General features: G+C 51.6%; 1 protein-coding gene across 4 annotated transcripts in view; it reads left to right on the top strand.

Annotated features, from left to right (window-relative positions):
* The window catches only part of AGPAT4 (1-acylglycerol-3-phosphate O-acyltransferase 4), a 124,893-nt gene that overhangs the window by 86,390 nt on the left and 16,290 nt on the right, over positions 1–22,213 (top strand). For all 4 annotated transcript variants that reach the window (XM_077755066.1, XM_077755069.1, XM_077755067.1 and 1 more), the window contains 2 exons: positions 8,102–8,271; positions 22,038–22,199. In XM_077755066.1, coding sequence (XP_077611192.1) covers positions 8,102–8,271; positions 22,038–22,199 — 332 coding nt within the window. The remainder of the gene's footprint in view (positions 1–8,101; positions 8,272–22,037; positions 22,200–22,213) is intronic.

Here is a 22,213-nt window from a genome sequence, read left to right as displayed (position 1 = left end):
TGCGCACGTGTGTTTGAACAGTGAGCTCTGATCGGGTCTGGATTTCTGGGTCCCTTCTGTGAAAGGCTGCCTCCTCCGTGTTACTAGGACTCTCCTCAGCACGTCCGCCCGAATGGACCCAGGTCGGCTGAGCATCGGCTGTGTCCGGAGAGACGGAGGACAGGGTGTCTGGGGATGACAGACCGAAGGGCTGCCCGCACGTGCGGACACTCAGCCTGGCGTGCCGCCCGTGTCTTCACCGGCTGCTTCTCCTCCGGCTCTGAATTACGTCTTTGGTCCTCATGGCTGTCTGGCCACTGGCAGGAGTGAGGAGCAGAAGAGCTCTGTGCCAGGCACAAGTTAGATGCTCTAAGTACCTGAGCATATCGCACCTTTACCAGAAGCCCGGACTTGGTTTTCCTTACCGTCTGCCTGGAATGGTGTGACTGGAATCTTCCTCCTATCTGCCCCCTCCCCAAATGCTCTCTTCCGTCTCCCACGCTGCCCCTTGCAATCACGGCTTTTAGTGCCTGTGCAACCTCGGAGGGGTTTTGTGGGCACCAGGCTCCCCAGCTCTGGGTTCAACACCCGGCCTGGCCCGGCTCTGGGAGTGTGGAGCTAACTCCGCACGTGCTAGTTGACACTGTTCTTTCCCGATGGGAAAACAGATGCATCCCTTCCTGCCCCACTTTCCTCCTGTGCATCTAACCTCGTGTTTCCCCTCTGTGGCTAAGCTGAGCAGCACAGTAGCAACTAGAACAGACTTTAGTCTGCGCTCAAGATCATGTGTCTCTAGAGCCAGCTGGCTTCAGTGCCTCCGTCGGCCCCTGAGATCATAGGCCGCAGACAGGGATTTTATGGTGAAAGTCACGGCTTGCACCCCAGGCCCCTCCTGGCCATCACCTCGGGGAACTGGGAATCGGCCCTATGGGTTCTCCAAATGGAGTTCGTAAAACTGGCCCCAGTGATGGGCAGTGGCGGGTATGGCCCCACGTGTAGATTCCAGTTGGGGGGTGGGGAGAGAGAGAGAGAGAGAGAGAATCCCAAGCAGGCCTCCTCGCTATCAGTGCAGAGCCTGGTGTGGGGCTTTCATCTCATCAACAGAACAGAACCGAGAGATCAAGTCCTGAGCCCAAACCAAGAGTCAGAGACTTAACTGACTGAGCCCCCCAGGCACCCCTGGCAACTGAAAATTTTAAGTAGAACGAAAATTTCAGAGTTGCTGTTATCATATTGTAGGAACCTTGGCCACACACCTTACGTGTCATGAGTTTCTGAGGGCCACTGAAGGCCCTACCACTCACTCTTACCTCTGGGTAGAACGGGGTGTGGGGGGAGGGGAGGACTGGGTGTCCCTTGGCTCCCACAGGAATAAGCATGCTGGTTGAGGCTGGGGGGGAAGGGGGAGAGGGAAGGGAATGTCATAAATTAGGTATTGGTTTGTGATTAGGGCCTAGGGGGACGGAGGGGAGGCAGAGGCTGAGTGGGGACTGGAGGAGGGGTTGGGTGGGGACAGGAGGGAGGGGTGCGGGAGGGAGGGGACAGAGCCTAGGGAGGAACCAGTTTCAGTGCTAAGGTGATAAGGCCCTACAGATCCAGAAGAAACTTCATGATGATGAAGAAGGTTTCTCCATCTACCTTTTGAGACCGGCTTTCAGGCTTCCCTTAGGTGAGGGGCGTGCCTCCCTCTCTCCTGTGTGCCCTGCACCTGCTCCATCGTCTGCTTTGAGCAAACACTGGTAGCTCCATTTAGATTTATTCTGAGGTCAGAGTAAAACTTGAGGATTGGGGCTGGGCAGGGGCGGCCCGACCAAACCCAGCGCCATCCGCATTGATGGTAATATGGAATGTTCTCGAGGACCGAGACAGACAGGAGAAGGCACTAAGGACAGAATCCGGACAGAATGTGAGTCCTGAAGTCTCTGCACCCACTTCAGCCAGCGTAGTGAGGAAGCTCCCGGCTGGGCCACAGCAGAGCCACCCACGTCCCAGGGTTGTGGGGCCTGCTGTCACCATAGCATCTCGGCCACAGCAGAGGCCACGAGAAAGTGTGTGGAGTCCCCAGCCTAGGGCATTGGCGCCGGGAGAAGGATTTCAGGGGCAGAATGGAGAGGACTCTTCGTTGGGGGAAGGGCAGCCAAGAAAAAGGAGGGACCCCCCCACACACCTGCATCCCCAGGTCCCTTCTGAGGTCAGGAAACAAAGTTTTTTCATGCTACCAATAAAACCCGATTATTCTAGCCTACAGCAAAATGTGCCCAAGAAGCAGGCATCAGGAAGAGCCGGGAGAGAGGTGGCTCCGGGGTCTGCGGACGGTGGGCGGGGAGGGCTCGCTCGTGGTCTGTGCCTGAGCCGCTGCCGCTACCGTCCATCGCATCGGGCCCACTCACCACTCACCTTCCCCGGAGAGCAGGTACGGGCTGATCGAGGAGGAACGGGGGAGTCACTCAAATGCTCTGGCTAGTGAGGTGTTCCATGAGGACGTCACGGAGGGACAGTAGTGGCTTCTCCGCGCTCCAGAGCTTTCTGCTGCTCTTTGTCTTTTCTGTTTCATGGCCGTTGGTACCACCAGGTCCCCTGTGGACGACCCGGCCTCAGGGTGGCCATCTCCTTGGCTCAGCAAACAGTCACGGTATACAGTAGGGGCGGGCCCGAGAACCTGGAGCCTGGACGTCAGCAGGAGGTCTGTCCAGATGTTTTCTTTATCTGCCGCACCTGACCTTGGAGGAGTCACATTCCAGCCACTTTCCCCAGTGACTCTCCTGGGCAGGGCCCCCCGTGGTCCTGTTCCCTGTGCCTTCATACAGTCTGCCTGTGGCCGGGGACGCGGGGGGCAGTGCCCTGAGTGGACATGTCCGTGGAGAGACCCTGCACTCGCTCACCCTGATAGCCAAGGGGTGACCACCGAGGCACGGGCGAGCCGGTCCTGGGGAGGCCCTGGGAGCCGGCCTGGTTTCCTTCCATCCAGATCCTCTCACCGAGAGAGCCCTCCCAGCAGCCTCCGGGCTCTTGTGTGGGCCTGGCGGAAAGAGCCCCCTTCCCCCTTCTTCTGCTTCAGTTTTGACGTGATGCATTGTTTTAATTCCTAGCTGTACTATTTTTCAATTAACTACTCAGTTATTGGCTCCAGCTCTCATTAGGCAAAAGCTTCCATTGCTTTTTTTTCCTTCTGTTTGCTCAGTGAGGCTCGGTTTGGATACACAAACAAGAAGGTAAAAGCTTTGGGGGCAAAGACCTTATTTTGCATCTCTTATATTTGCCCTGGTAGTATTTGTTGCCCCCTGGCCTCATAATGCTGGCTGGTGCCATCCAAACAGTTGACAAGTGATTCCCCCACTCCCCACCCCTCCCCACTGTTTTCTCATGGGTGTCCTTGACGCCATTCACCTGCCCATAGTTTCTGGTCAGGGTCGCTTGGAGGGAAAGGGTCAGAGCAATCCCAGGATCTGCCGCCGTCCTGGGCAGATGGTGAGGGCGGGCAAGACAGGAGGGAGCCCGGGCAGACCTCACGGGATCCGGCGCCCTGAGCCCTGGGCCGGGCTGCTGGGAGCCCTGGCATTCAACCCCGCGTGGTGCGGAGCGCATCTAGCTCGAATGACAGATGTCCCTCCGCCTCACATGGGAGCAGTCCATCAGGCAGGTGCTCTTCAGCAAGAAAGGTAGGGCTGCCTGACAGCTGGGGGGGCAGCCGCAGAGCCAGGCGTGGCCCACAGCGCATGGGAAGCCGTGCCGGAGGGTAAATGAAGCCTCACTCGGGGTGGTCTATGTACGTTGTGTGTAGTTACTTACGTGGGATGTCCCACTAAAACACCAACCGCTGACTCACTCGACTAAAGCTTTCTGAGTGCCTGCCAGGTTGGGTGCCTGGACCAGGGTGGCGGGGACGGGAAGAGGAAGGGCCGCGGGGTGCTGCCTGGAGGGTGCCCCGAGGTAATTGACGAGAATTGCTCCACACTCTGTGGGAATGCGTGGTGAAAGCCACGCTCGGTCCCAGCCTACAAGGAGCTCACTGTCAGTCCAGGAAGGTAGGAAGCGACCTCCTCCCACGCTGGCGATTCAGGCATGGACTGGGAGGAGCTTTTTGGAAGGCAGTTTGGAAAAATCCATAAAATTTGAAAATATGCGTACCCCTCAGCCCATAATTCTACTTTCATGTGTGCCTATGCTGGAGAAATACTTTCACAAATACTTTTTTCTGAAACCTGCATCTTCGACGGTGTTTATTGCCGTATCTGTAACAGTAAAAATGCTAATCAATGGCAGAATGCCTAAATAAATCGTTGGAAAGCCACAGCATGAATAGCGCAGCTGGTGTGTTACCCTTTATGAAATTGTCATGCTGCTTATTTTTGACCTAAAACAAATGGCAGTTTCGTATATTGAACAGAAATCCCTGTGTCTGCGTTTATCTTCAAAATGGGGATGATAATAGTGCCTCCGACTCCCATAGAATTAATGTGAAGATTTCATGCAATACCGCGCGCAAAGCTCTCAGGCCAGTCACCAGCACATGGCTGGAGCCCAGCGAATGTGCGCTGACATCACTATGTCTATGTGTCAACATGGAAAGATTCAAAATACACCATTTGGAGAAAGTCACTATATTTATATTTTTACATAGGCAGATGAAGTATGAGCCCATTTGTGGGTGGGAAACACATGAGTGAGTCTGTGTGCATCTTTGAGTAAATGTCTAGGACCAGGATTAGAAGGCTTCCTTCCAAACTCTTCCTAATGGTGAACCCTGGGGAAGGGAGCGGGAGAGGGGGGAGGGGAGCCGCTGGGAGATAGCAGCCACCTGTACAGGGACTGGTCTCGGGCTGGTTCTCATTCAACTGTGGGGCTGCTCAGGCTGTCTCTCTGCAGCTGCGAGGGGTCATCTCTGTAGCTCGTGTTGGAGCCTGAAACCCCAGGGCGGCAATCAAGAAGTCGCGATGGATGTAAGACAGGGAGATCAAGAGGTTGGAACCCTCAAGTGCGATCCAAAGCCTTAAGAAGACAGACTGAATCCCACGGCACTTCCTTTTGCATCTGGTGTCGATGGCATGAGGGCCCTGCATCAGGGAGTGGATGCACACACCTGGCCCAGGTGTCTGACGAGCTGGCGGGGAGGGGGGCTGTGGGGGAGGTGAATCAGCAGATCTGGAGCTGTGTGTGTGTGTGTGTGTGTGTGTGTGTGTGTGTGTGTGTGTTACAGAATGGGGCTGCTTCCCTTCCACCTGCCAGACCTCCCAAGAGTGTTTGTGGCCCTGCCCCCTCTAACTGGAAACAAACCAACAAAGGGATTCTGGGAGATGTAGTCCATTCCAGCCTAAGGGACATGCCACAAAGCCCATCAAGGGGGAAACGTCACATTTTCCTCTATAGACGTCTGGATTTTTAAATTCTTTTTTGGTGTGACCCTAAAAATGTATATATTGTGAATTTTAAAAAAATGAAAGTCGTTGGTGGGGAAAAAAAAAGAGGAAAGAAAACTCTTCTTCCTGGTGAGATTTAGTGTTTGGATTTATCCCTCACAACGTCCTGAGAATCTGTTTCTCCACTGTTAGCCGCCTGGCCCCGGCCACCGTCACCTCCTAACTGCTTCTGTCCTGGCTCTTCCGGGCTGGCCCCACTTCAGCCAGAGTGAGCTTGTCAAAATGCAGATTAGATGCTGCTGTGTGCCTATTTAAAAATGTTCCAGTGGCTTCTCGTTGCTTTCGTTATGAAGCCATAAATCATAGCTCCCCACTCAGGTCTGGAAGTCGCTGTAATGCTCTCGCTCTGTGTCTCTCTGTCTGTCTCTCTCCCCCCACCTCTTCACTCTCGCCTTTAGTGGCTGCTGAGCCTTGCGTGTGCTGTAAAATTACCATGCAGAGCATAGTAGCACAAGGCTGGCTACTGGCTGACTACCTACTGTGTGCACAGTTATGCTGGGTGCCTTGAGTCACCTGACTTAGTACCCACAGCATGGGGTAAAGGCTAAAAGCTCTTCCTGTGCCTACTTTACGGACGAGCACACTGAGACTTAGGGACATAGGGAAATGAGCGAGGGGTGAATGGCAGCACTGGGATTGGAGCCTGGAGTGTCTGACCCCCACCCCCATGAGCGTGATATTCAGCAACCATCCCTCCGGGAACAAGTCTGTCCTTCCCTGTCACTCCGCCTTGGGAGTGGCTCAGTGGCCCTCCCCGGGGTGGTCAGCCCTGGGAGGGTGGGCATCTGAGTCATGTCTCCGGTGCCTCGTATGGAACCTGCACACATTCGGTCATTGGTGTTTGTCGAAAGCGTGATGAGCTGGCGCTGTGCTGGCTTCTGGAGCTCAGCTAGAGTTAGAAAACCCAAGCAATGCAGTCCTTGCTCCCTGGGCTTGTGCCGAGGACCAGGGGAGGTGGCCGCAGGCGCTGTCACAAGCTGCACTAAGTCCCGAGAGGGTGCAGGGGAGAAAGTGTGAATCGGCCCAGCCTGGCCTCCAGCAGGGAGGCGTGGAGCCCAGAGAGGCAATCGGGGGGTGTTTGCAGAATGACAGTGGGATGCGAGTCGCGGAACTGGACAGCCTTATCTCACGGGCTCCCGTGTGGTTCTGCTCTTTGGGGCTTATCTGTGCTCTGTGGACAGTAATGAGCCAGATCGGTCCTGCCCACCCAGTCTCTTAGAAGAAATCTGCACAGCAATATAAGCCTCTTCCTACCCAGTGGTGACAAACTGTCCTTTGTCCTGGCCGGCAGTGCTCCCTGCTCCTCCCACCCTCCCTAACACTTACCTCCCTTCCCGGCCTGCCGTGTTAGGTCCCGCTGATGTCACTGCCTGTGGGACAACTGACTAGAGACTTGGCATTTTCTCAGCTCCAAGAGCTAGGCAGACACTTTTCATTGCCAAGTAAAGGGAGCCTGTCAGTTTGTCACAACAGTGCTGGATCCTGAGTGGCCAGTTTGTTGGGAACTTCCTGTGTCCTGTGCATGGATTGCATGCTGTGCGCTGGGCACTTTAATCCTCACAGAACCCATTCCAAAGATTAGGATCCTGAGGCACCAGGAGGCTCACTTGTCCAAAGTCCCACAGTGCCCACTGCTTAGAAACTAGCCTGTCATGCCTTCTAGAGAGTTCTAGGGCTCCAGTGAGAAAGCATCAGTCTCCAGCCTCCAGGAGAAAGGTTTCCAAGGGCAGCCACTGAAGCCGTTGCAACACGCAGGTTGCCCGGAGTCAAGTCTGCACCTGCTCATGTGTGCGTGTGTGCGCCTGTGTGTGCTTGTGTGTCTGGGGGTGGGTGAGGAGTGAATCTTCTGCTAAATGTGCACCCTACTAACCGGTGATAAGCAGGGCTACGGCCTCGGGGCAGAGGCCTGACATGCCACCCATCTGCCTGCCAACCACCTTCAGCTTTCAAAATTCATTTTAAAGCTTCTGTGTGGATATCGTCTTAATCCCCAATGCGTAACTATGTTTCTGGGCCATTTCCACCATCTAGGCAGGCTTTTCCTGAGGCAACCAGGTTGGAAAGTGGTCACCAGGAATAAAGTTATCACTGAAGAATGAAACCAAATTGTCATTATAACCTGGGCAGGGGGTGGGGGGAGGACTTCTATTTTCACAAGCTGCTGTGAAGAATATTTGAACGGTCTCACTGAGGCCTGCGGTACAATGGCTCTAATGTATCCTGGCTTCCTCACACCACGGGTCTCCATTATGTCAGGTGCAGACAGGCATCATGAATGGGAGAGAGAAAATGAGGTATTTAGTGTTCTTTGATGGAGTTTATAAGAATCTCAGTTAGTCATCATCTCACGCTGCCTTTCAGAGCTCTGTAAACACAAGGGCAGGCATTCTTGATGGATTCGGGCTTTCTGATTTACTTCTCCCCAAGGTACTTAATCAAGGTACGCAATCAACTCATTTGGCTCCTCAGCACTCCCTCTCCTTCCCCGGACCCTGTTGTGAAGCCTTCCTTGTTTTCCTTCTGCTTCTAAACCGTTTCAAGGACGGGGGTCTGGGCTGAAATGATCTAGAACGTGACCTCCAGAAGTCGCTCTCTGCCCCAGCTGGGAGGGGAGAGCCCCACTCCTGCCCCGCCCAGCAAAACCAAGCCTTGGGCACCTGGGATGCGTGAAATAAACGTCTGTCTGTTGTTGTGGTTTGTTCCAGAGCTGGTGATGTTGCTGGAGTGGTGGTCAGGCACGGAGTGCGTCCTCCACACAGACCCCCAGGCCTACCCCAAGTATGGAAAGGAAAATGCCATCGTGGTTCTGAACCACAAGTTTGAGATTGACTTTCTCTGTGGTTGGAGCCTGGCCGAACGCTTTGGGGTGTTAGGGGTAAGTTGGATTCACATTTTTCCGCCTCACGCTTTTCCCTTGTTCAACTGACTCGTCCTTTTCTCTCAACCATTTGGGATTGCAGAAGCATAAACAGTTTCTACCTGACAACATGTTCTTAACCAATTGCTTTTCATTCCTGCGTGGAGTCCAGATGAAGTTCTTCTTCTTCTTCTTTTTTTTTTTTTTTGAGTTTATTTTTTTATTTTGAGAGAGAGAGAGACTCCCAAGCAGGCTCCCCACTGTCAGCGCAGGACTTGAACCCACAAAATGTGAGATCTTGACCTGAGCTGAAACCAAGAGTCGGATGCTTAACTGACTGAGCCCCAAGATGAACATCTTCTAATGACTGATAATAATGATATTTGTTCAGCGATGACGATGTGCTACATATTTTATATACAGTGAGTTTATTTACTCCTTCTAGAAACATTTATGAAGAGATGACATCTACTCTCCCTTTTTAAAAAACCCAAGTTACAGAAGGTTTAAATGATCTGCTCAAGGACACAGAGCTGTTACATGGATTTGGATTTGGACTCCTCTGGTTTGTGGCCACGTTGTGCCCTTCATCTCCATGCTTTGCTGCTTCCCCGGGGTGCAGCTCTGCATTTTCATCTTTGTGGGCTTAGAAGGTTGCATCCCCAAGCCAGAGAGTTTCAATGGCAGAATTCANCCCCACAAGTAGTTTGACTTCGACATGCCTTTGGGACTGGACTTTCTTGCTTGACTTTTGTCATCTTGAAAACATCGAGGTGTGTATCTGTCCCGCCCAGATCTGATAAGCGAACTGAAGATGTCGAGGTGCTGAGCTGTCCCGTCCTGACAGGGATGATGTGTGCCGGCCTGGGGCGCGGAAGGGCCGGGACAGCTTGGGCAAGAACTTGGGGATTGTGTTTTGCACCTGGGCACAACGCCTGCAGACAGACGGGGTGTCTGCTCACGCTGGTTTTGATGGACCAGGGAGACAAAATCAGAGAGTTCAGAGTGGAGGAGATTGAAGCCTGAGGGGGGGCGGGGCCGATAGGGTCCGCGCGTCTGACTCGGCGGGGAGGCCACGTGGGGCTAGTCCCTGAGGTGCCTGCGGAGGCTCAGAGATGCCAGCAGCAGGTGGGGGGCCTCTTTGACTCTGCATGTTTGGGAAGACCCTTGGTGAAGGAGGATTACCCTGCACGGGACACATTTTGTATCTGCTTTTAACCATTGATGTACTTTTAACTAGGGACAAAAGGAGACAGAAGGAAATGTGCTTAGAATCGAGTCCCGTTCGTGTCCTTGGGGCAAATGAGACTCCTTCTTAGGCTCTTAAACTATCAAAAGGCAGGCAAGGTCTTTAGCAGTTTTTCAAGAGATAGAAATGGTGTGTTGCATCGCTGTTGCTACCTTAAGACTTCTAAAAAGTGGATTGCCTGTAAGTGAATCACCAAAGGGATTTCTAGGAAGGAGACAGGCCTTCCTGACAACAGTTTACTCCTTTGTTTTCCTATTTATTCTTCCAGTTCTGACTTGGTATCTACGTGCACATGGGTGTTGAATATATATTCAGGAACAAAACCAAACATTCCAGCATCTGCCTTTCTCCATTTCGAGCTCTGGGTAGAGATCTCATCTCTCTGAGGTCAGTTTTGTGCTTTGATTCTCTGAGAGAAGAGATTTCCTCCCAACATGTCACAGTCCGAACCTCACCGCGGAAGCGAATGACCTTGACAGGGTCCTTCTTCTGCCTTGGGAGAAAGGGTACCTAGTGTCTCTGCGTCCTGACTGCTAGAACATTCGTTCTTCTGCCTCCGAGCTAGACTTCCTGGCGTGCCAGTGTCCACGCAAGCCCGGTGTGGTTGAGGGGCAGTCGGTGTTCTCTAGGCTTCCCAAGGCTCTGGGGGAGTTCCTGCTCAGGACGTGAACACGCATGTGATGTGGGTCAGGAAGCACCGTCCAGTTCACGCCGTACCCTTGTAGCTTGAAGACCACCAGCTCTTTCTGGGTACCATTCTCTGTATTTGCTATTTCCAAATCTTATGACATTGTTATTATTTACATTCTGTAAACTCCCAAAGCCTCAGTTTAGCTAAATCCTTCGTTCCAGGAGAGTAACTAGTACATCTGATTTCAGCGCTCTGCTCTTCTCCCCTGGAAGGTGTTAGGAGGAAGAGACACAGGGGCCCCGGGGACGCCGGAGCCTTTGCATCAGAAAATGACCAGGGCCACCTAGGACAGGGACCAGGCTTGAGCACTGTGGTAAGAGTGCTGATGGCTAGAAGGTTATTAACAGGACACCCCCCGTCTGGCCAACAGCACAGGGACTTTTCACCTCCAGCTGTGATTCCGTAAATGAATACCTTATTCGTTGGGTTTCCTTTCTTACCGTTGAAACCCGAGCAGCCAGGGGTGCTTTGAGGGGGAGAGAGCACTGTCATCCGAGACTGTTCCAGGAGTTCGCGGGTTTCGGAGGCTGCCTGGCTGTAAAGCAGGTGGGATGAAGCCTCCTCCTGGGGCGAAGCACGTCCCATTCTCCCTGGAATTGGGGAGTTCTGCTCAGTGGGCCCTCAGCTCCGGGAGCCCCGGAGTCCTCACCAGGATCGAAGGGAGGGTACAAACAGGGCCAGGAGGTGGCCTCCTTCCCCTTTCCTCCAGGCACTGAGCACCAGCCCGTGATGTGGCCGCACATTCTAAGGACGCCTTGTCCCTGCCACGTAGTTAGCGCCTGGAGAGAATGACAAAGGTGTCGGTGACCCTTGTTGGGGTCAGGGGTTGGGCCAAGTCTGGGGGAAGCTGCCAGACTCTTCTCCCAGAGGACTGCCCTGTCTCTGCAGCAGGGGACAGTTCATAGCCACGTGTGCTGCTTGAGCAGCCAAGGTCCAGGTAGAGGCCGTGATGCCAGATGAGCAGCTTGGCCTCCTTCCAAAGTGGCACGTTTACTCCCACCACCCTTAAGTGGTTACAAAGCAGCGTCTTGTTACGGTAATTGTTCAGCAGGACCTTTGGTCTTAAATTGCCTACCAAAAAACAAAAAACACCCAGTTGATCTCTTTCTTAAAATAACGCGTGACGTTGAGATCCTTCTGGGGTCTGAGGAGTTTGCTCCTTAGAGAAGAAGGCACAAGAAAAAGGTTCCCACGGGGGCAGTTTTCACCTGCACATCTAACTGTCCATGAGGATGTGAGTTTAAAGTGAAGCCATGAAATTTGCCAAGATTCTTGAGAATGGGGCCATTAAATATGAAGTTGGTTTTGGGAGGAAAGTGGTGGGGTTTTCTTAAAAAGGAAAAGGACCTTTCACCTTTTACAAGCATCTGAGGCCCGACACAGCCATTCCAGTGGCCCTGGCTCCCCTCACAGCTGGCATTTCATGGCATGGGCCAGGGTTATGGCAAAGGGTGACTGTGACTTTGAGGAAAACATGGACTCCTCCCTGCCTGCAGTTAGGCACGGCCCGTGGGCAGTTAAGAGTGTGAATCACTAAAGTGTCCAACAAAAATGCAATGCAGAGGGGCTGGGGTTCCGAAGCTTCTGGTACCTGTAGACTTCTCTTTCTGCCCTAGCAAAATACATACGTGTCACTTCACAGGGGCCCTGGCAGGCCACCCAAGGTCATCTTTGTTGGGTCTTTGAGCAGCACTGAGCGCCTGGTAAGCGTTCCATACACAGTGATGGCCATGGTCCGTATTCACCTGCTGGGTAGGTGTGGCCTATAGGTTAACCTGGAGGCCAACTGGGATATTGCCGTAGATTGTTAACGAGGCCAGATCTGTTCTAATCTATGGCTATGAGACAGGCCACCTGACACAGCAGCTTAAAACAACGAACACATATTGGCTCAGTCTGTGTGGTCTGAGGTCCAGGCTCAACTCAGCTGGGGGGCTGGCAAGGCTCTCTTAGGAGTTTGTACTTAAGCTGCCGGCCAGGGTGGTGGTCTCATCAGAAGGCTCGCCGTGCGGATGACCTGCCCTCACCCTCGTCCCTGTGTTTGTTGCCAGGCCTGACCCCTCCCTTGGGCTTTCCCCTGGACATGGCCGCTGTCTTACCCCAGGGTGAGCTGTCCCGGAGAGAGCGGGGGAAAGCCCCCGAGGCAGCAGTCATGGCCTTTTTGTGACCAAAGCTCCGAAGTGGCATCATCACTTGGTCACACGTGTCTGTCTGCAGTGAGTAGATGAGTCCAGCCCACCCTCCAGGAAGTAGGGTGGGTTACAGGAGGGCTCTGATACCAGGCTCCGATGATACCAGGAGGCGAGGACCACTGAGGCCAGTGTAGAGCTGGCCACCGCACCACAGCAGGACATCGGCTCTCAGACCTCACATGTACGTAATGTATGATCACTCAGCCTGACGACAGGCTGAATTTCTGTTGCATTTCTTTGTCTAGGAAGAAGTAGAGGCAGAGTAGTAGAATCACTGCCCTCGGCAGAGGGTACTCAGATGTCCCTCAGAAAGCTCTGACGATGGTGACAGTAGCCCTTGAGGCATCTTTAAAATATTTTCCCAACAAAAGAAGACTGTGTATTTTCTGTAGAAGACACCACTGGGCATTACAGAGATACAAAGGGGGATCAGAAAATGCGGTCTTTGCCTTCAGTGATTTTGTAACACATCAAGAGAGGTAAAGAAGGGGCTTGCATGCCTGTCACAGGACATGGGGTGTTGAAGAGGGTGACAGCATAGGGCTGACCACGCTCTCTTGGGGCAGTGAGGTGTGGGTAGGCAGTGGTGATACTCAGCGCATTTAAGCACAGACCAGTCAGCGCTACAGCACCATCCTGGGGGCCTCTGTCATTCCCAGTGTCACCCCTTTGTTAGATGTTGAGGGCCTGAAGGGCCTGGGGACGAGCTGGGTTCACTGTGGTAAAGGTGTGATATTGGGGGGTGAGTTTTGTGTTTTGGGGCAGCTCTGGTTGACCAAACCGTGGGGAGGAATTTCAATATTTTCACAACTGGTGTAACATTCTAATGCTTACCAGCACATGGGCTGTGGGCCCCCAGGGGACACAGGAGACTTCCAGAAGATGACAGCTTTGGAACAAGGCCTCAAGGGCATGATTTTAGGAGCAGTGGAGGTCTAGGGGAAGGGATGATCATAAAGGTGGGGAGGTGCCTAACGGGAGACCCCAAGTGATAGGCCCCCGTCCGAGCAGGCGACCAGGCTCCATGTTCCTCTTCTCCATTCGGGCCCAGCCACAAGTGCGTATTAGCCTTCCTACTCATCTCACCAGCTCAAGGTCGCTGTGGGCCGATTTCAGACTTACCGAAGCAAGTCAGAAAGCAGGGTGTGGGCTGGTGCTGTTTTGGTTGACCCACCTGGGCAGAGGTGGTGGCTTGCGTAGCTCTGGGTCACACGGCCAGCAGATGTCATAAAACCCCAGAAAATCACTCAGGAGCTGAAACCAGAACGGAATCCAAACCGTTGGTGTCCCGATTTAATTTTGCCAAGATGCATGCGGTCCTTAACCTTGACTATGGTTCTCTTTGTGAAAGGTTGACATGTACCTGAAAACCAGGATTTCTCTAAGTTTGATTATTAAAAGGATCAATTTTCTCACTAAAGGTTTCCTGCAGGAAAGATGTCAATCAATGCACATTTGTTTAGAAAGGCTGCATAACTGTTACTTCCTATAACTTCCATCAATTAGAACATTCCCTCAAATTGTAGGTTTCCCGTGTCTTGTGTTTGAACATGTAAAACTTAGCAGGAAAGTGGACGCTCTGAGAGATGAAGGTATGCCTTCTGTGCTCATATATCAAGAGCAATTATTTTTTTCCCCTCTACTTACTCAAGAACAGTTCTCTCCTAAGAGTGGCAGGGGATAGATGTATAGGCAAAAAAGCAGAACAAACAAATGAAACTTCCAAAAACAAAACACAAAAAAACCCAATGTCTTAGAGTCCCACAGATTTGGACTTGAACCCTGACTCTTGCATTTACCAGTTGCGTGACCTTGGGGAGGTTACCTGACTCTTCTGAACCTCAGTTAATAATTCCCATTTCATGGTGTTGTAAGTGCTTAGTAAATATATAGGGCTTAATAAATATATGCATTGGATTAATGAGTATAAGTAAAATACTTAGTTCAAGTGTCTTGCACAACATAGGCGTGCAATAATTATTAGTTTCCTTGACCCTAATTAGTTTCCTTTCATTGAATGTTTTCATGTAATGACAAGGAGGAAACAGTATGGAAGACAGAAGAGAGAATGAATGTTTTTATAAGTGGGATTTGGCTGGCGCTAGATCCCCAGGCAGCTGACACCCTGCCCCCCATCACTGTTATGCAATGCAAGGTGCGGTGGTATTCATTATCTCTTGATTTCTTGACACATGCTTGTCAAGTTCCTTTTGGCCACAGAGAGATTAGAAGTTTCTAGATGTGGAGAAATGTTTTATGTTTTCTTTCCCATCAGATACACCTGCAGCTATGGTTTATCAGCTCCCTGATGTGGCTTGCCCCACCCTCGATGCCAGTATCTCGGGGTGTGTGGGAAGCATGCTCCCCCACCCCCCTCAAGGGCTTGATCAGCATGCTCCATATTACACTCGAGTACCAGCCACTATACTACGAGTGGGCAGGGATGCCACTTTTTGCCTCTAAGTATTTGCCCATTGGGCCAAACATGCGGGGATCTGGCATTACACAGACAGGGAGATTGAGAGAATAGTGATGAGGTGAGGCCCCTTGCAACTCGGGCAGCCGCTTGACTCACTGGTCAAGGAAACAAGTCAGCAGCTCAGTGGAAGGACAGCTATGTACCTTGAGTTCACAACTGAATATATTCCTGGAAATGTTCGTGTCCACTTTGTTTTTAAAAGCACAGTGTGGAGTTAGACACACCGAGGTCTTCTTTTTTATTAATCAGGGTCCTCTGGCAACGTCTTTAACAAGCCAGGGTTGGATTACACCAACTGATTGGGAATCCAGACTTGCTTTAAGCAGGCCTACCATTGCCCCGCCCCCCCCATCTTCACACAGCCCTCAGCAGAGCTTCGAAGCCGATGATGGGAACCAGCTCAGTGTGGGGCCCCAGTAACTGCTCCTTCTTGTCACACTTGCGTCCTAATGTGCTTGGGGCCCTCCACGCCCCCATCTTCCCTGTGCCTCTTCAGTGGCTTGTCCAACACCTGCTGGTGACAAGGGGCTGGCGATATAGCTCCTGTGACCTTCCGCCCTTGCAGAGCGCGGATTCCCCAGCCCTGTCCCTGGGTTTCCTTCTGTTAAGTCTTTCCATATGGCCAGGCCCAAGGCCACCCTGGGCGGGACTCAGGTGGCCATTCGGAATAGAGGCTGGGAAGGGGACCTGTGTTCAGGAAAGGGGAGCAGGGCATTGCCTGGGGGGCTCCTCTCTCATCTGTTTTATCTGGAGCCCCAATCCGTGGAGCAGAGTCAAATGTGATGAATACCCAATGCCCAAGAGTTTTACTTTGTCCGCAAATGCCCTTTCCTTCCCCACTGCACCACTGCGCAGCAGGCAAGCTAAGGCAGGTTTGGGTTTGGTAAGGGGAGGGATGTAGACTGGGGGAAGCGGCGGGGACTGAGTGCGGGAGATGCTAGCAAGAGCCCAAGAGCTCGGAGCACGATGCTCCACCTGGATAAACGGTGAACATTTATTTCCGGTCGAAGAGAGATTAATTCTCAGAGGGTGCTTTTGTTTCGTGTTTGTTTTATGCATTTCCCTGTGGCTGTGACTAATTGTGGAACAGTGTTCATTTTGTTTTCAGACTCTCTTGAGATTTTCCTGGTAGCGTAAGGCCCCCAGCATTTTCTTTTTTAGTGTCAGAGAAGGGAGGCAGCAAGAGAAAGGAATGAGGGCAAGCAGAATGAGGCCACATGGATGTTACCCCAGTTGGCACAAATGGAGTCTCACCTTTTGATGTGCACACATGGACGCATGCGCACGCACACACGTGCCCGGCTCAGTATTTTGAGCTCCGGTCTTATTTCCTGCCTTTTTTTGTAGCCAGAGACACATTGCAGCCTCATCTTTTCCATTCTTGCACTGATCTCTTTTGCCAGAGAGCATGTCTGCTCGACAGCTTGTTCACAGAGGTCAGTGGCATGAGTAACACAGAAATCGGTAGCTCCTGTTTCTCTCTTCCCACTAGACTTTGAGTGTCTCCAGGCCATGGGTAATCTTACTCATCTTTGTGTCCCCAGCACCTGTCACAGTGCCCGGCACAAGGGAGGTATTTGACAAACACTTGTTGCATGGACAGAGCAGTTTTGATATTAAAGTCCACACATCGAGGTAGAGGCTGCGCTATTGGCCGACTCGCTAGCCCTCTGCGGTGATGGGGCCTCGCTCACAAGCAAGAAAACATTCAAAAGGTTGAAGTGTGGATGTTTTAGCCTGCTTTTAGAGGTCCACTTAAGATATCCCACTCAGGTATTTTATATATTTAATAGAAACACATGACCTTGGGTGAATCCACGTGACTACCTGCTGACCATACGGGTAAACTTTTGGGAATGCCTATGTGTTTGGAAGCCAGGAAGAGATGTTTATGCAAACAGCACGCTGACCATCCTACTGACTAGTGTTAGTCCCTAATTGTGTTTTCGGAGTGGTCAGAGGAGGTGGGGGGTGCCATGGAAAGGATCCCCTACTTGTGCCAACTGTCCTACAAACCCGGCATCAACACTTCATAGTTTCTGGTTGGCAGGTGGCCATGTTGGAGAAAACCCTTAACTACAAGCTCCCGATTCTGCTCAGTTTTCATCACAGAGGCTGTGGAGCTGAGAAAGTGAGGCAAGAGCCACACGGTCTCAGGGTTGGAATGTGCCGGGTCTCAATGCATCTTCAAGGCAGTTCTTTCTGGCACCACATGGTGTCTGCACAGGCATTGACCAGTTGGCTGGAGGTGCTGAAGGGGTTCGTGGGGCTGACTGCTTCTATTGGGTGGTCCCCATGAGGCTGTGGGCTGCTTGATCAGATTGATTGGGCAGCTGTAGTAAGATGGTTCTCTCTCTTTCTCACACACACACTCACACACACACTCTCTCTCTGTCTCTCAGACACACCCTTTCTCTCTATATACATACCCTCTCTCTTTCACATATACCCCTCTCTCTCTCACACACACACAATCACTCTCATACACACACCCTCTCTCCCACACACATACACACACACACAGTCTCTCTCTCACACACAAATAGACACATACTGTCACATACATTGTCTCTCTACACACACCATCTCTCTCTCTCTTTCTCTCTCTCTCTCTCTCTCACACACACACACACACACACACTCGAAAGTTTTATAAACTGCAGAATGTGATATCACGTCAGCAACTGCCTACAGCTACTAGAAACGGCCAGGTCCTTGCCGTTGTGGATTCCTCCTAGGAAGTCGTGCTTCCTATGAACATTTTTGATTTTCCAGACCTGCTAGTGTCTAGATGGGCCTGTGGTAAATCTAACTCCTCTGTAAGTCTCTCATGTCTACCCTCAAGATAAACCCAGAATTCACAAAATTGGTGTTGTTTTCGTACAACGTCTTTCCTGAAGACGTTACCGTCCACACACAGAAACCCTTGCGTGGCCTGGGAGGTCACGATAGCAACGGCACATTGGGTTTCCGGGAGGACCGTAAGCACATGGAGTAGAAAGTTTCTAGTCTCTTGGTCCCAATGAACGAAGTTGCGTAAATCTCTTCGCACGCTGCCTCTCAGCGAGCTCTGTAGTAACTGCAGCCTTTTGTTACTACTGTAAGCTGAAGCATGGCTTCGGAAATGGGGGAGTCAAAAGGGATGTTCAGCCCCTGCGCTCACTCTGTGGTGATGATACCAGCTGTACGTTATTGAACACCCATGGTCTGGTTCTCACCTTGGCACTTTTGTGTCTGTTTCCATATGGTATTAAATCTTTACAGCAGCACTTTGAGGTAGGTATGACTTTCCTCATAAGAGAGCTGGGAAAACAGGCTCGGGAAGGTTAAGTATCTGAACCAAAGTCACGCGGCTAGGCTGGTCACAACCAGGACTGGTGTCAAAGCTTTCTGAATCCTGTTATTCTTGCCAGGGAAAGGAAATCAAGTCAAGTTGCTTTGATTTGAAAGGCAAAAGTTTCTACCTTAATATTTTAAAACAGTTCTCATATCAAGTAAACATAGTGAGCATCAAGGCCTAGGCCTAATGATAACATCCAGAACTTTAAGGTTGAAAGGTGTATTAATTCCACATAAAAACAAATATGTCCTCTGTTCCTTTTGATCATCATCACCAAATAGGCTGCTTTGATCTAGTCTCATTTATGCTGGAGCACGCTGAGGCCAACGACTTCTGAAAAAGGGTGTTGGTACTAACACTGCAAAATATTTTGTTGATAAAAAACAGGAAAATATAATAAAATAAAAAAACCAGGGCACCTGGGTGGCTCAGTCGGTTAAGCGTCTGACTTATGGGTTCGACTCAGGTCATGGTCTCACAGTTTGTGAGTTCAAGCCCCGTGTTGGGCTCTGCACTGACAGCTCAGAGTCTGCTTGATATTCTCTCTCTCCTTCTCTCTCTTCCTCTCCCCCACTCTCTCTCTTTCTATTTCTCTCCCTCTCTTTAAAAAAAAAATCACTCCTGATTTGACCATAGCTACTGTTATTTTTTTGTTTTACTTTTTTCACAGAGTCATAATCAGACTGTAGACTCAGCTTTCATTCAAGACCTTTAAAAATTTTAGTATTATATAATAAGTACTTCCCCAGCTTAAATATTTGTAGAAAACAAGTTTTAGTGGCTCTAAATCAAAGGTTGACAAACATTGGAACTGGAGGGATAGAGGATATTTTAGGTTTTATGGACCATACTGCCTCCATCACAACTGTTCAACTCAGCTGCTGCAGCGTGAAGGAAGCCATGAGCAATGCATACCCAAAAGAGAGTGGTTGTGTTCCAATAAAACTTTATTTATAAAAGCAGGTGGTGGCGCTGCTCTTGCCCACAGGCTACAGTAACTGCTCTATAGTATTGTGTCATGCACCGTGTACACAGGCTATCATATATACTGTAATTCATTGAGCTTTTCTAGTGTGAGGCATTTAGATGGTTTGTGGTGCTCTAACGCAGTAGGACAGTGATAGACAGATTCTCGAGCCCACCTCTTTGGTGTACACATAGATCCTCCATCACTGTCAAAGTTCATTTCCTTTTAGCAGTAGGTTACCAAAGGCCGGCCACTAAGACATCACTTGCGTCTGGTGGGATAGAACCATTAATAGGAAATACCCCTGAGAGTACTTTCCCCACCAGGCAGCTGTTGTGGTTGACTGCCTGGGGCCACTCACCTTCCTAGCCCCAGTGGCTGCTGCCTTATAGAATATGACCCCCTTCTTGGTTATGGAACAGATCATCTTTTAGAATCCCTTCATGTCGACACAAAGCATTTTTGGAATGAGTTCAGCAATATGTAATTTTTGTAAATCGTCCTAACCTACTGAGAAGATAAGTGTAGCCCACTGGGGAGGATTTCCTATCTTGTTTCCTATCAGGCTGTGAGTAGGGAGGTCACTGAAACGCGGGAAACAGAGAGCATGAGAACATCCTGGCCAGTGAGGGGAGGCTGAGGGAAGAGAGGAAGGGCCTCCCATGACCTGAAAGCTGCCAGTGGACAGAACTGGTGGGCCGTCAAAGGGCTCCTAGGGGCAGAGTGGTGATCCCCAAGGCAATTTGCTTTTGTGTTCTGGGTGACGGTCACTTCCTTCTCAGTCATAGTGCGAGAGAACCCAAGGCAGGATAATTAGTTCTGCTTTTAGGATTTAAAGTAACCCCATGTTGAAAAGAGAAAAAGCTGACTATAGGGAAGATTCTCACCAGTTATGTGATTGATGCGGTCACAGGCCCTTGTCATCGGGAGAAGGACAGAAACCCTGATCCAGGGCCTTGGTCATGAAGACATTCTGCTACCTCAGAGGAGAACAGGGCTGTAGCCAGATGCCTCCTGGGTTGGCTGAGAGGCCCCAGTGGCCTCAGCATTTCTAGGCTGTTGCCTCAGGGTCACGACGTGATGGTCAAAGCCGTGACACACTCAGCAACTGTGTTCACGGCAGAAAAACAGCTGGGCCTCCTGGCCATCTCTCTTCTTGTCGTGGGGCAAAAGCTTCCAGAAGCCCCAGGACGTGTGCACCACGACAGACCTCTGAGTCGCCTTACCAGAACTGGGTCAGAGGCCCACACTAAGCTAAGGGGTCCAGGGGGACACCAAGCTGGGTTGACATCACTCATGGTCACCCCCAGCGCCTGAGCATGTTGCCTTTGGAACAGAATGGAGAATGTAAATGAAAGAGGAGAGGACAATGGCTGGTGGGTAGGTGGCCCCCAGTGTGTGGCCCAGGGCCTCGGTGTGTGTTAGCGTTTATTGTGAACTTTGCCCTGTGACAGACAACCTGGCCTAAAGTCTGAGCTTCCCTAGTGCTTAGCTATGTGATTCTGGGCAAGCTACTTAAAATCTCTGAGCCTCAGTTTGACTATCTATAAAATGGGGGTATTTCTTTTGATTTCAAACTGAATAGAATTTATGTAAGGGCACAGCCCATTGCTGGGTACAGCGAGTCCTCTGACCCAGCAGGACTGGCCTCTTAGGTCCTCAGGGGACAGGCCCCAAACCTCATGGCTTGGTTCTCTTTGAGATAACTTGCATGTTGGGTTTGTGAGAATAAAAAAACAAAACCCATCAAAACACGGAGACACTGAACCTGACCGGTGTCTGTGCTCTGTGTCCCCCACTGGGGGGGAGGGGGGCGGGCAAGATGTTTGTTGTGTTTTTAGATAAAGGGAACAAGTGGCTGTTTTTGCTTCTCTCCAGTCCGCACAGGTGGGCGGGGAGCTACGGCCTATTGCTCTTCACCAAGCTGCAGCTGCGTGGTTGTTGGGGACATGACATGTCTTGTAAGCTCACGGCATAACTAGACAGTTGTCACCAAGAGCCCAGCTAAGCCTGCCTCACTGTCCAGATCACTGCCTCGGTCCCCTGTGCCATTCATCAATGATGGCTATCTCAATTTTGGCCAATTCCAAAATTAAGGATGAAAAATATAGAACCCAGCCCACTCAATGTATGGCAGTTTTTGTGTCTCCCCTGTCCCCGCCCCCCCCTCAGCCCCTTGGCCCCCTGGTCTTCTCCAGGCCAGTGCAGGCCGTGTAGACTGGCATAGCTGGTTAAGGGCCAGCCAGCTGGTTGGCCAAGCGCTTGCATCTTGAGCCAGCCCCGGGCAGGCTGGAGCGGACATCCCAACCCCGCCGCCAGCCTTAGTGATGAGCCAGCAAGGGGATGGGTGGGGAGCCCCCAACCCGATCTGGTGGCCCAAGCTCCACTCTAGGCTCCCCCATTTTGCAGCCCTACAACCCAGAGAACCCTCCGGACCCCATTTCCTAGTCTGTGAGAGGAGAGTAATGTCTGTCATGCCCGCAGAGCCAAGTCTGGCTGAGGACTGGGTGCGATCGACAGGAAGAATCCCGTGTTACAACTGCACGACCAGCTTGGAAAATGACCTGAGCATCAGTGACCCTTAAATGTCCCTCACTGTTCCAGACGCTGCCCGGGTGCTGGCGCACCCCCGCTAAGAGCCCCGCACTCCTCCCCGCCCCGCAGAGTTAGCACAAACTCGGCCTCGAGTTAACCCGTGTGGAGGCTCCAGGGACAGTGGCTGCTTGCTCTCCGCGCTGTGGGACCGTCCCCTTAGGCCTTCGGAGAGCGCGTCCTCTCCACTTTTTCTAGTAACGTCCCCAGCGGCCGCCGGAGAGGCCCCGTACGTCGGCCTCACGGACGCCCTGGGCCCCCCCCTCTGTTTCAGGGCTCCAAAGTCCTGGCCAAGAAGGAGCTGGCCTACGTCCCGATCATCGGCTGGATGTGGTACTTCACCGAGATGGTCTTCTGCACACGCAAGTGGGAGCAGGACCGCAAGACCGTCTCGCAGAGCCTGCTGCACCTCCGGGATTACCCCGAGAAGTACTTTGTACGTGGGGCCCC

This window comes from Crocuta crocuta, unplaced genomic scaffold, assembly GCF_008692635.1.
Source record: "Crocuta crocuta isolate KB4526 unplaced genomic scaffold, BGI_CrCroc_1.0 scaffold11, whole genome shotgun sequence".
In the NCBI taxonomy this organism is placed as follows: domain Eukaryota; kingdom Metazoa; phylum Chordata; class Mammalia; order Carnivora; family Hyaenidae; genus Crocuta; species Crocuta crocuta.
The sequence above is the reverse complement of the archived record's forward strand: the minus strand, read 5'-3'. Positions and strand labels throughout refer to the sequence as shown.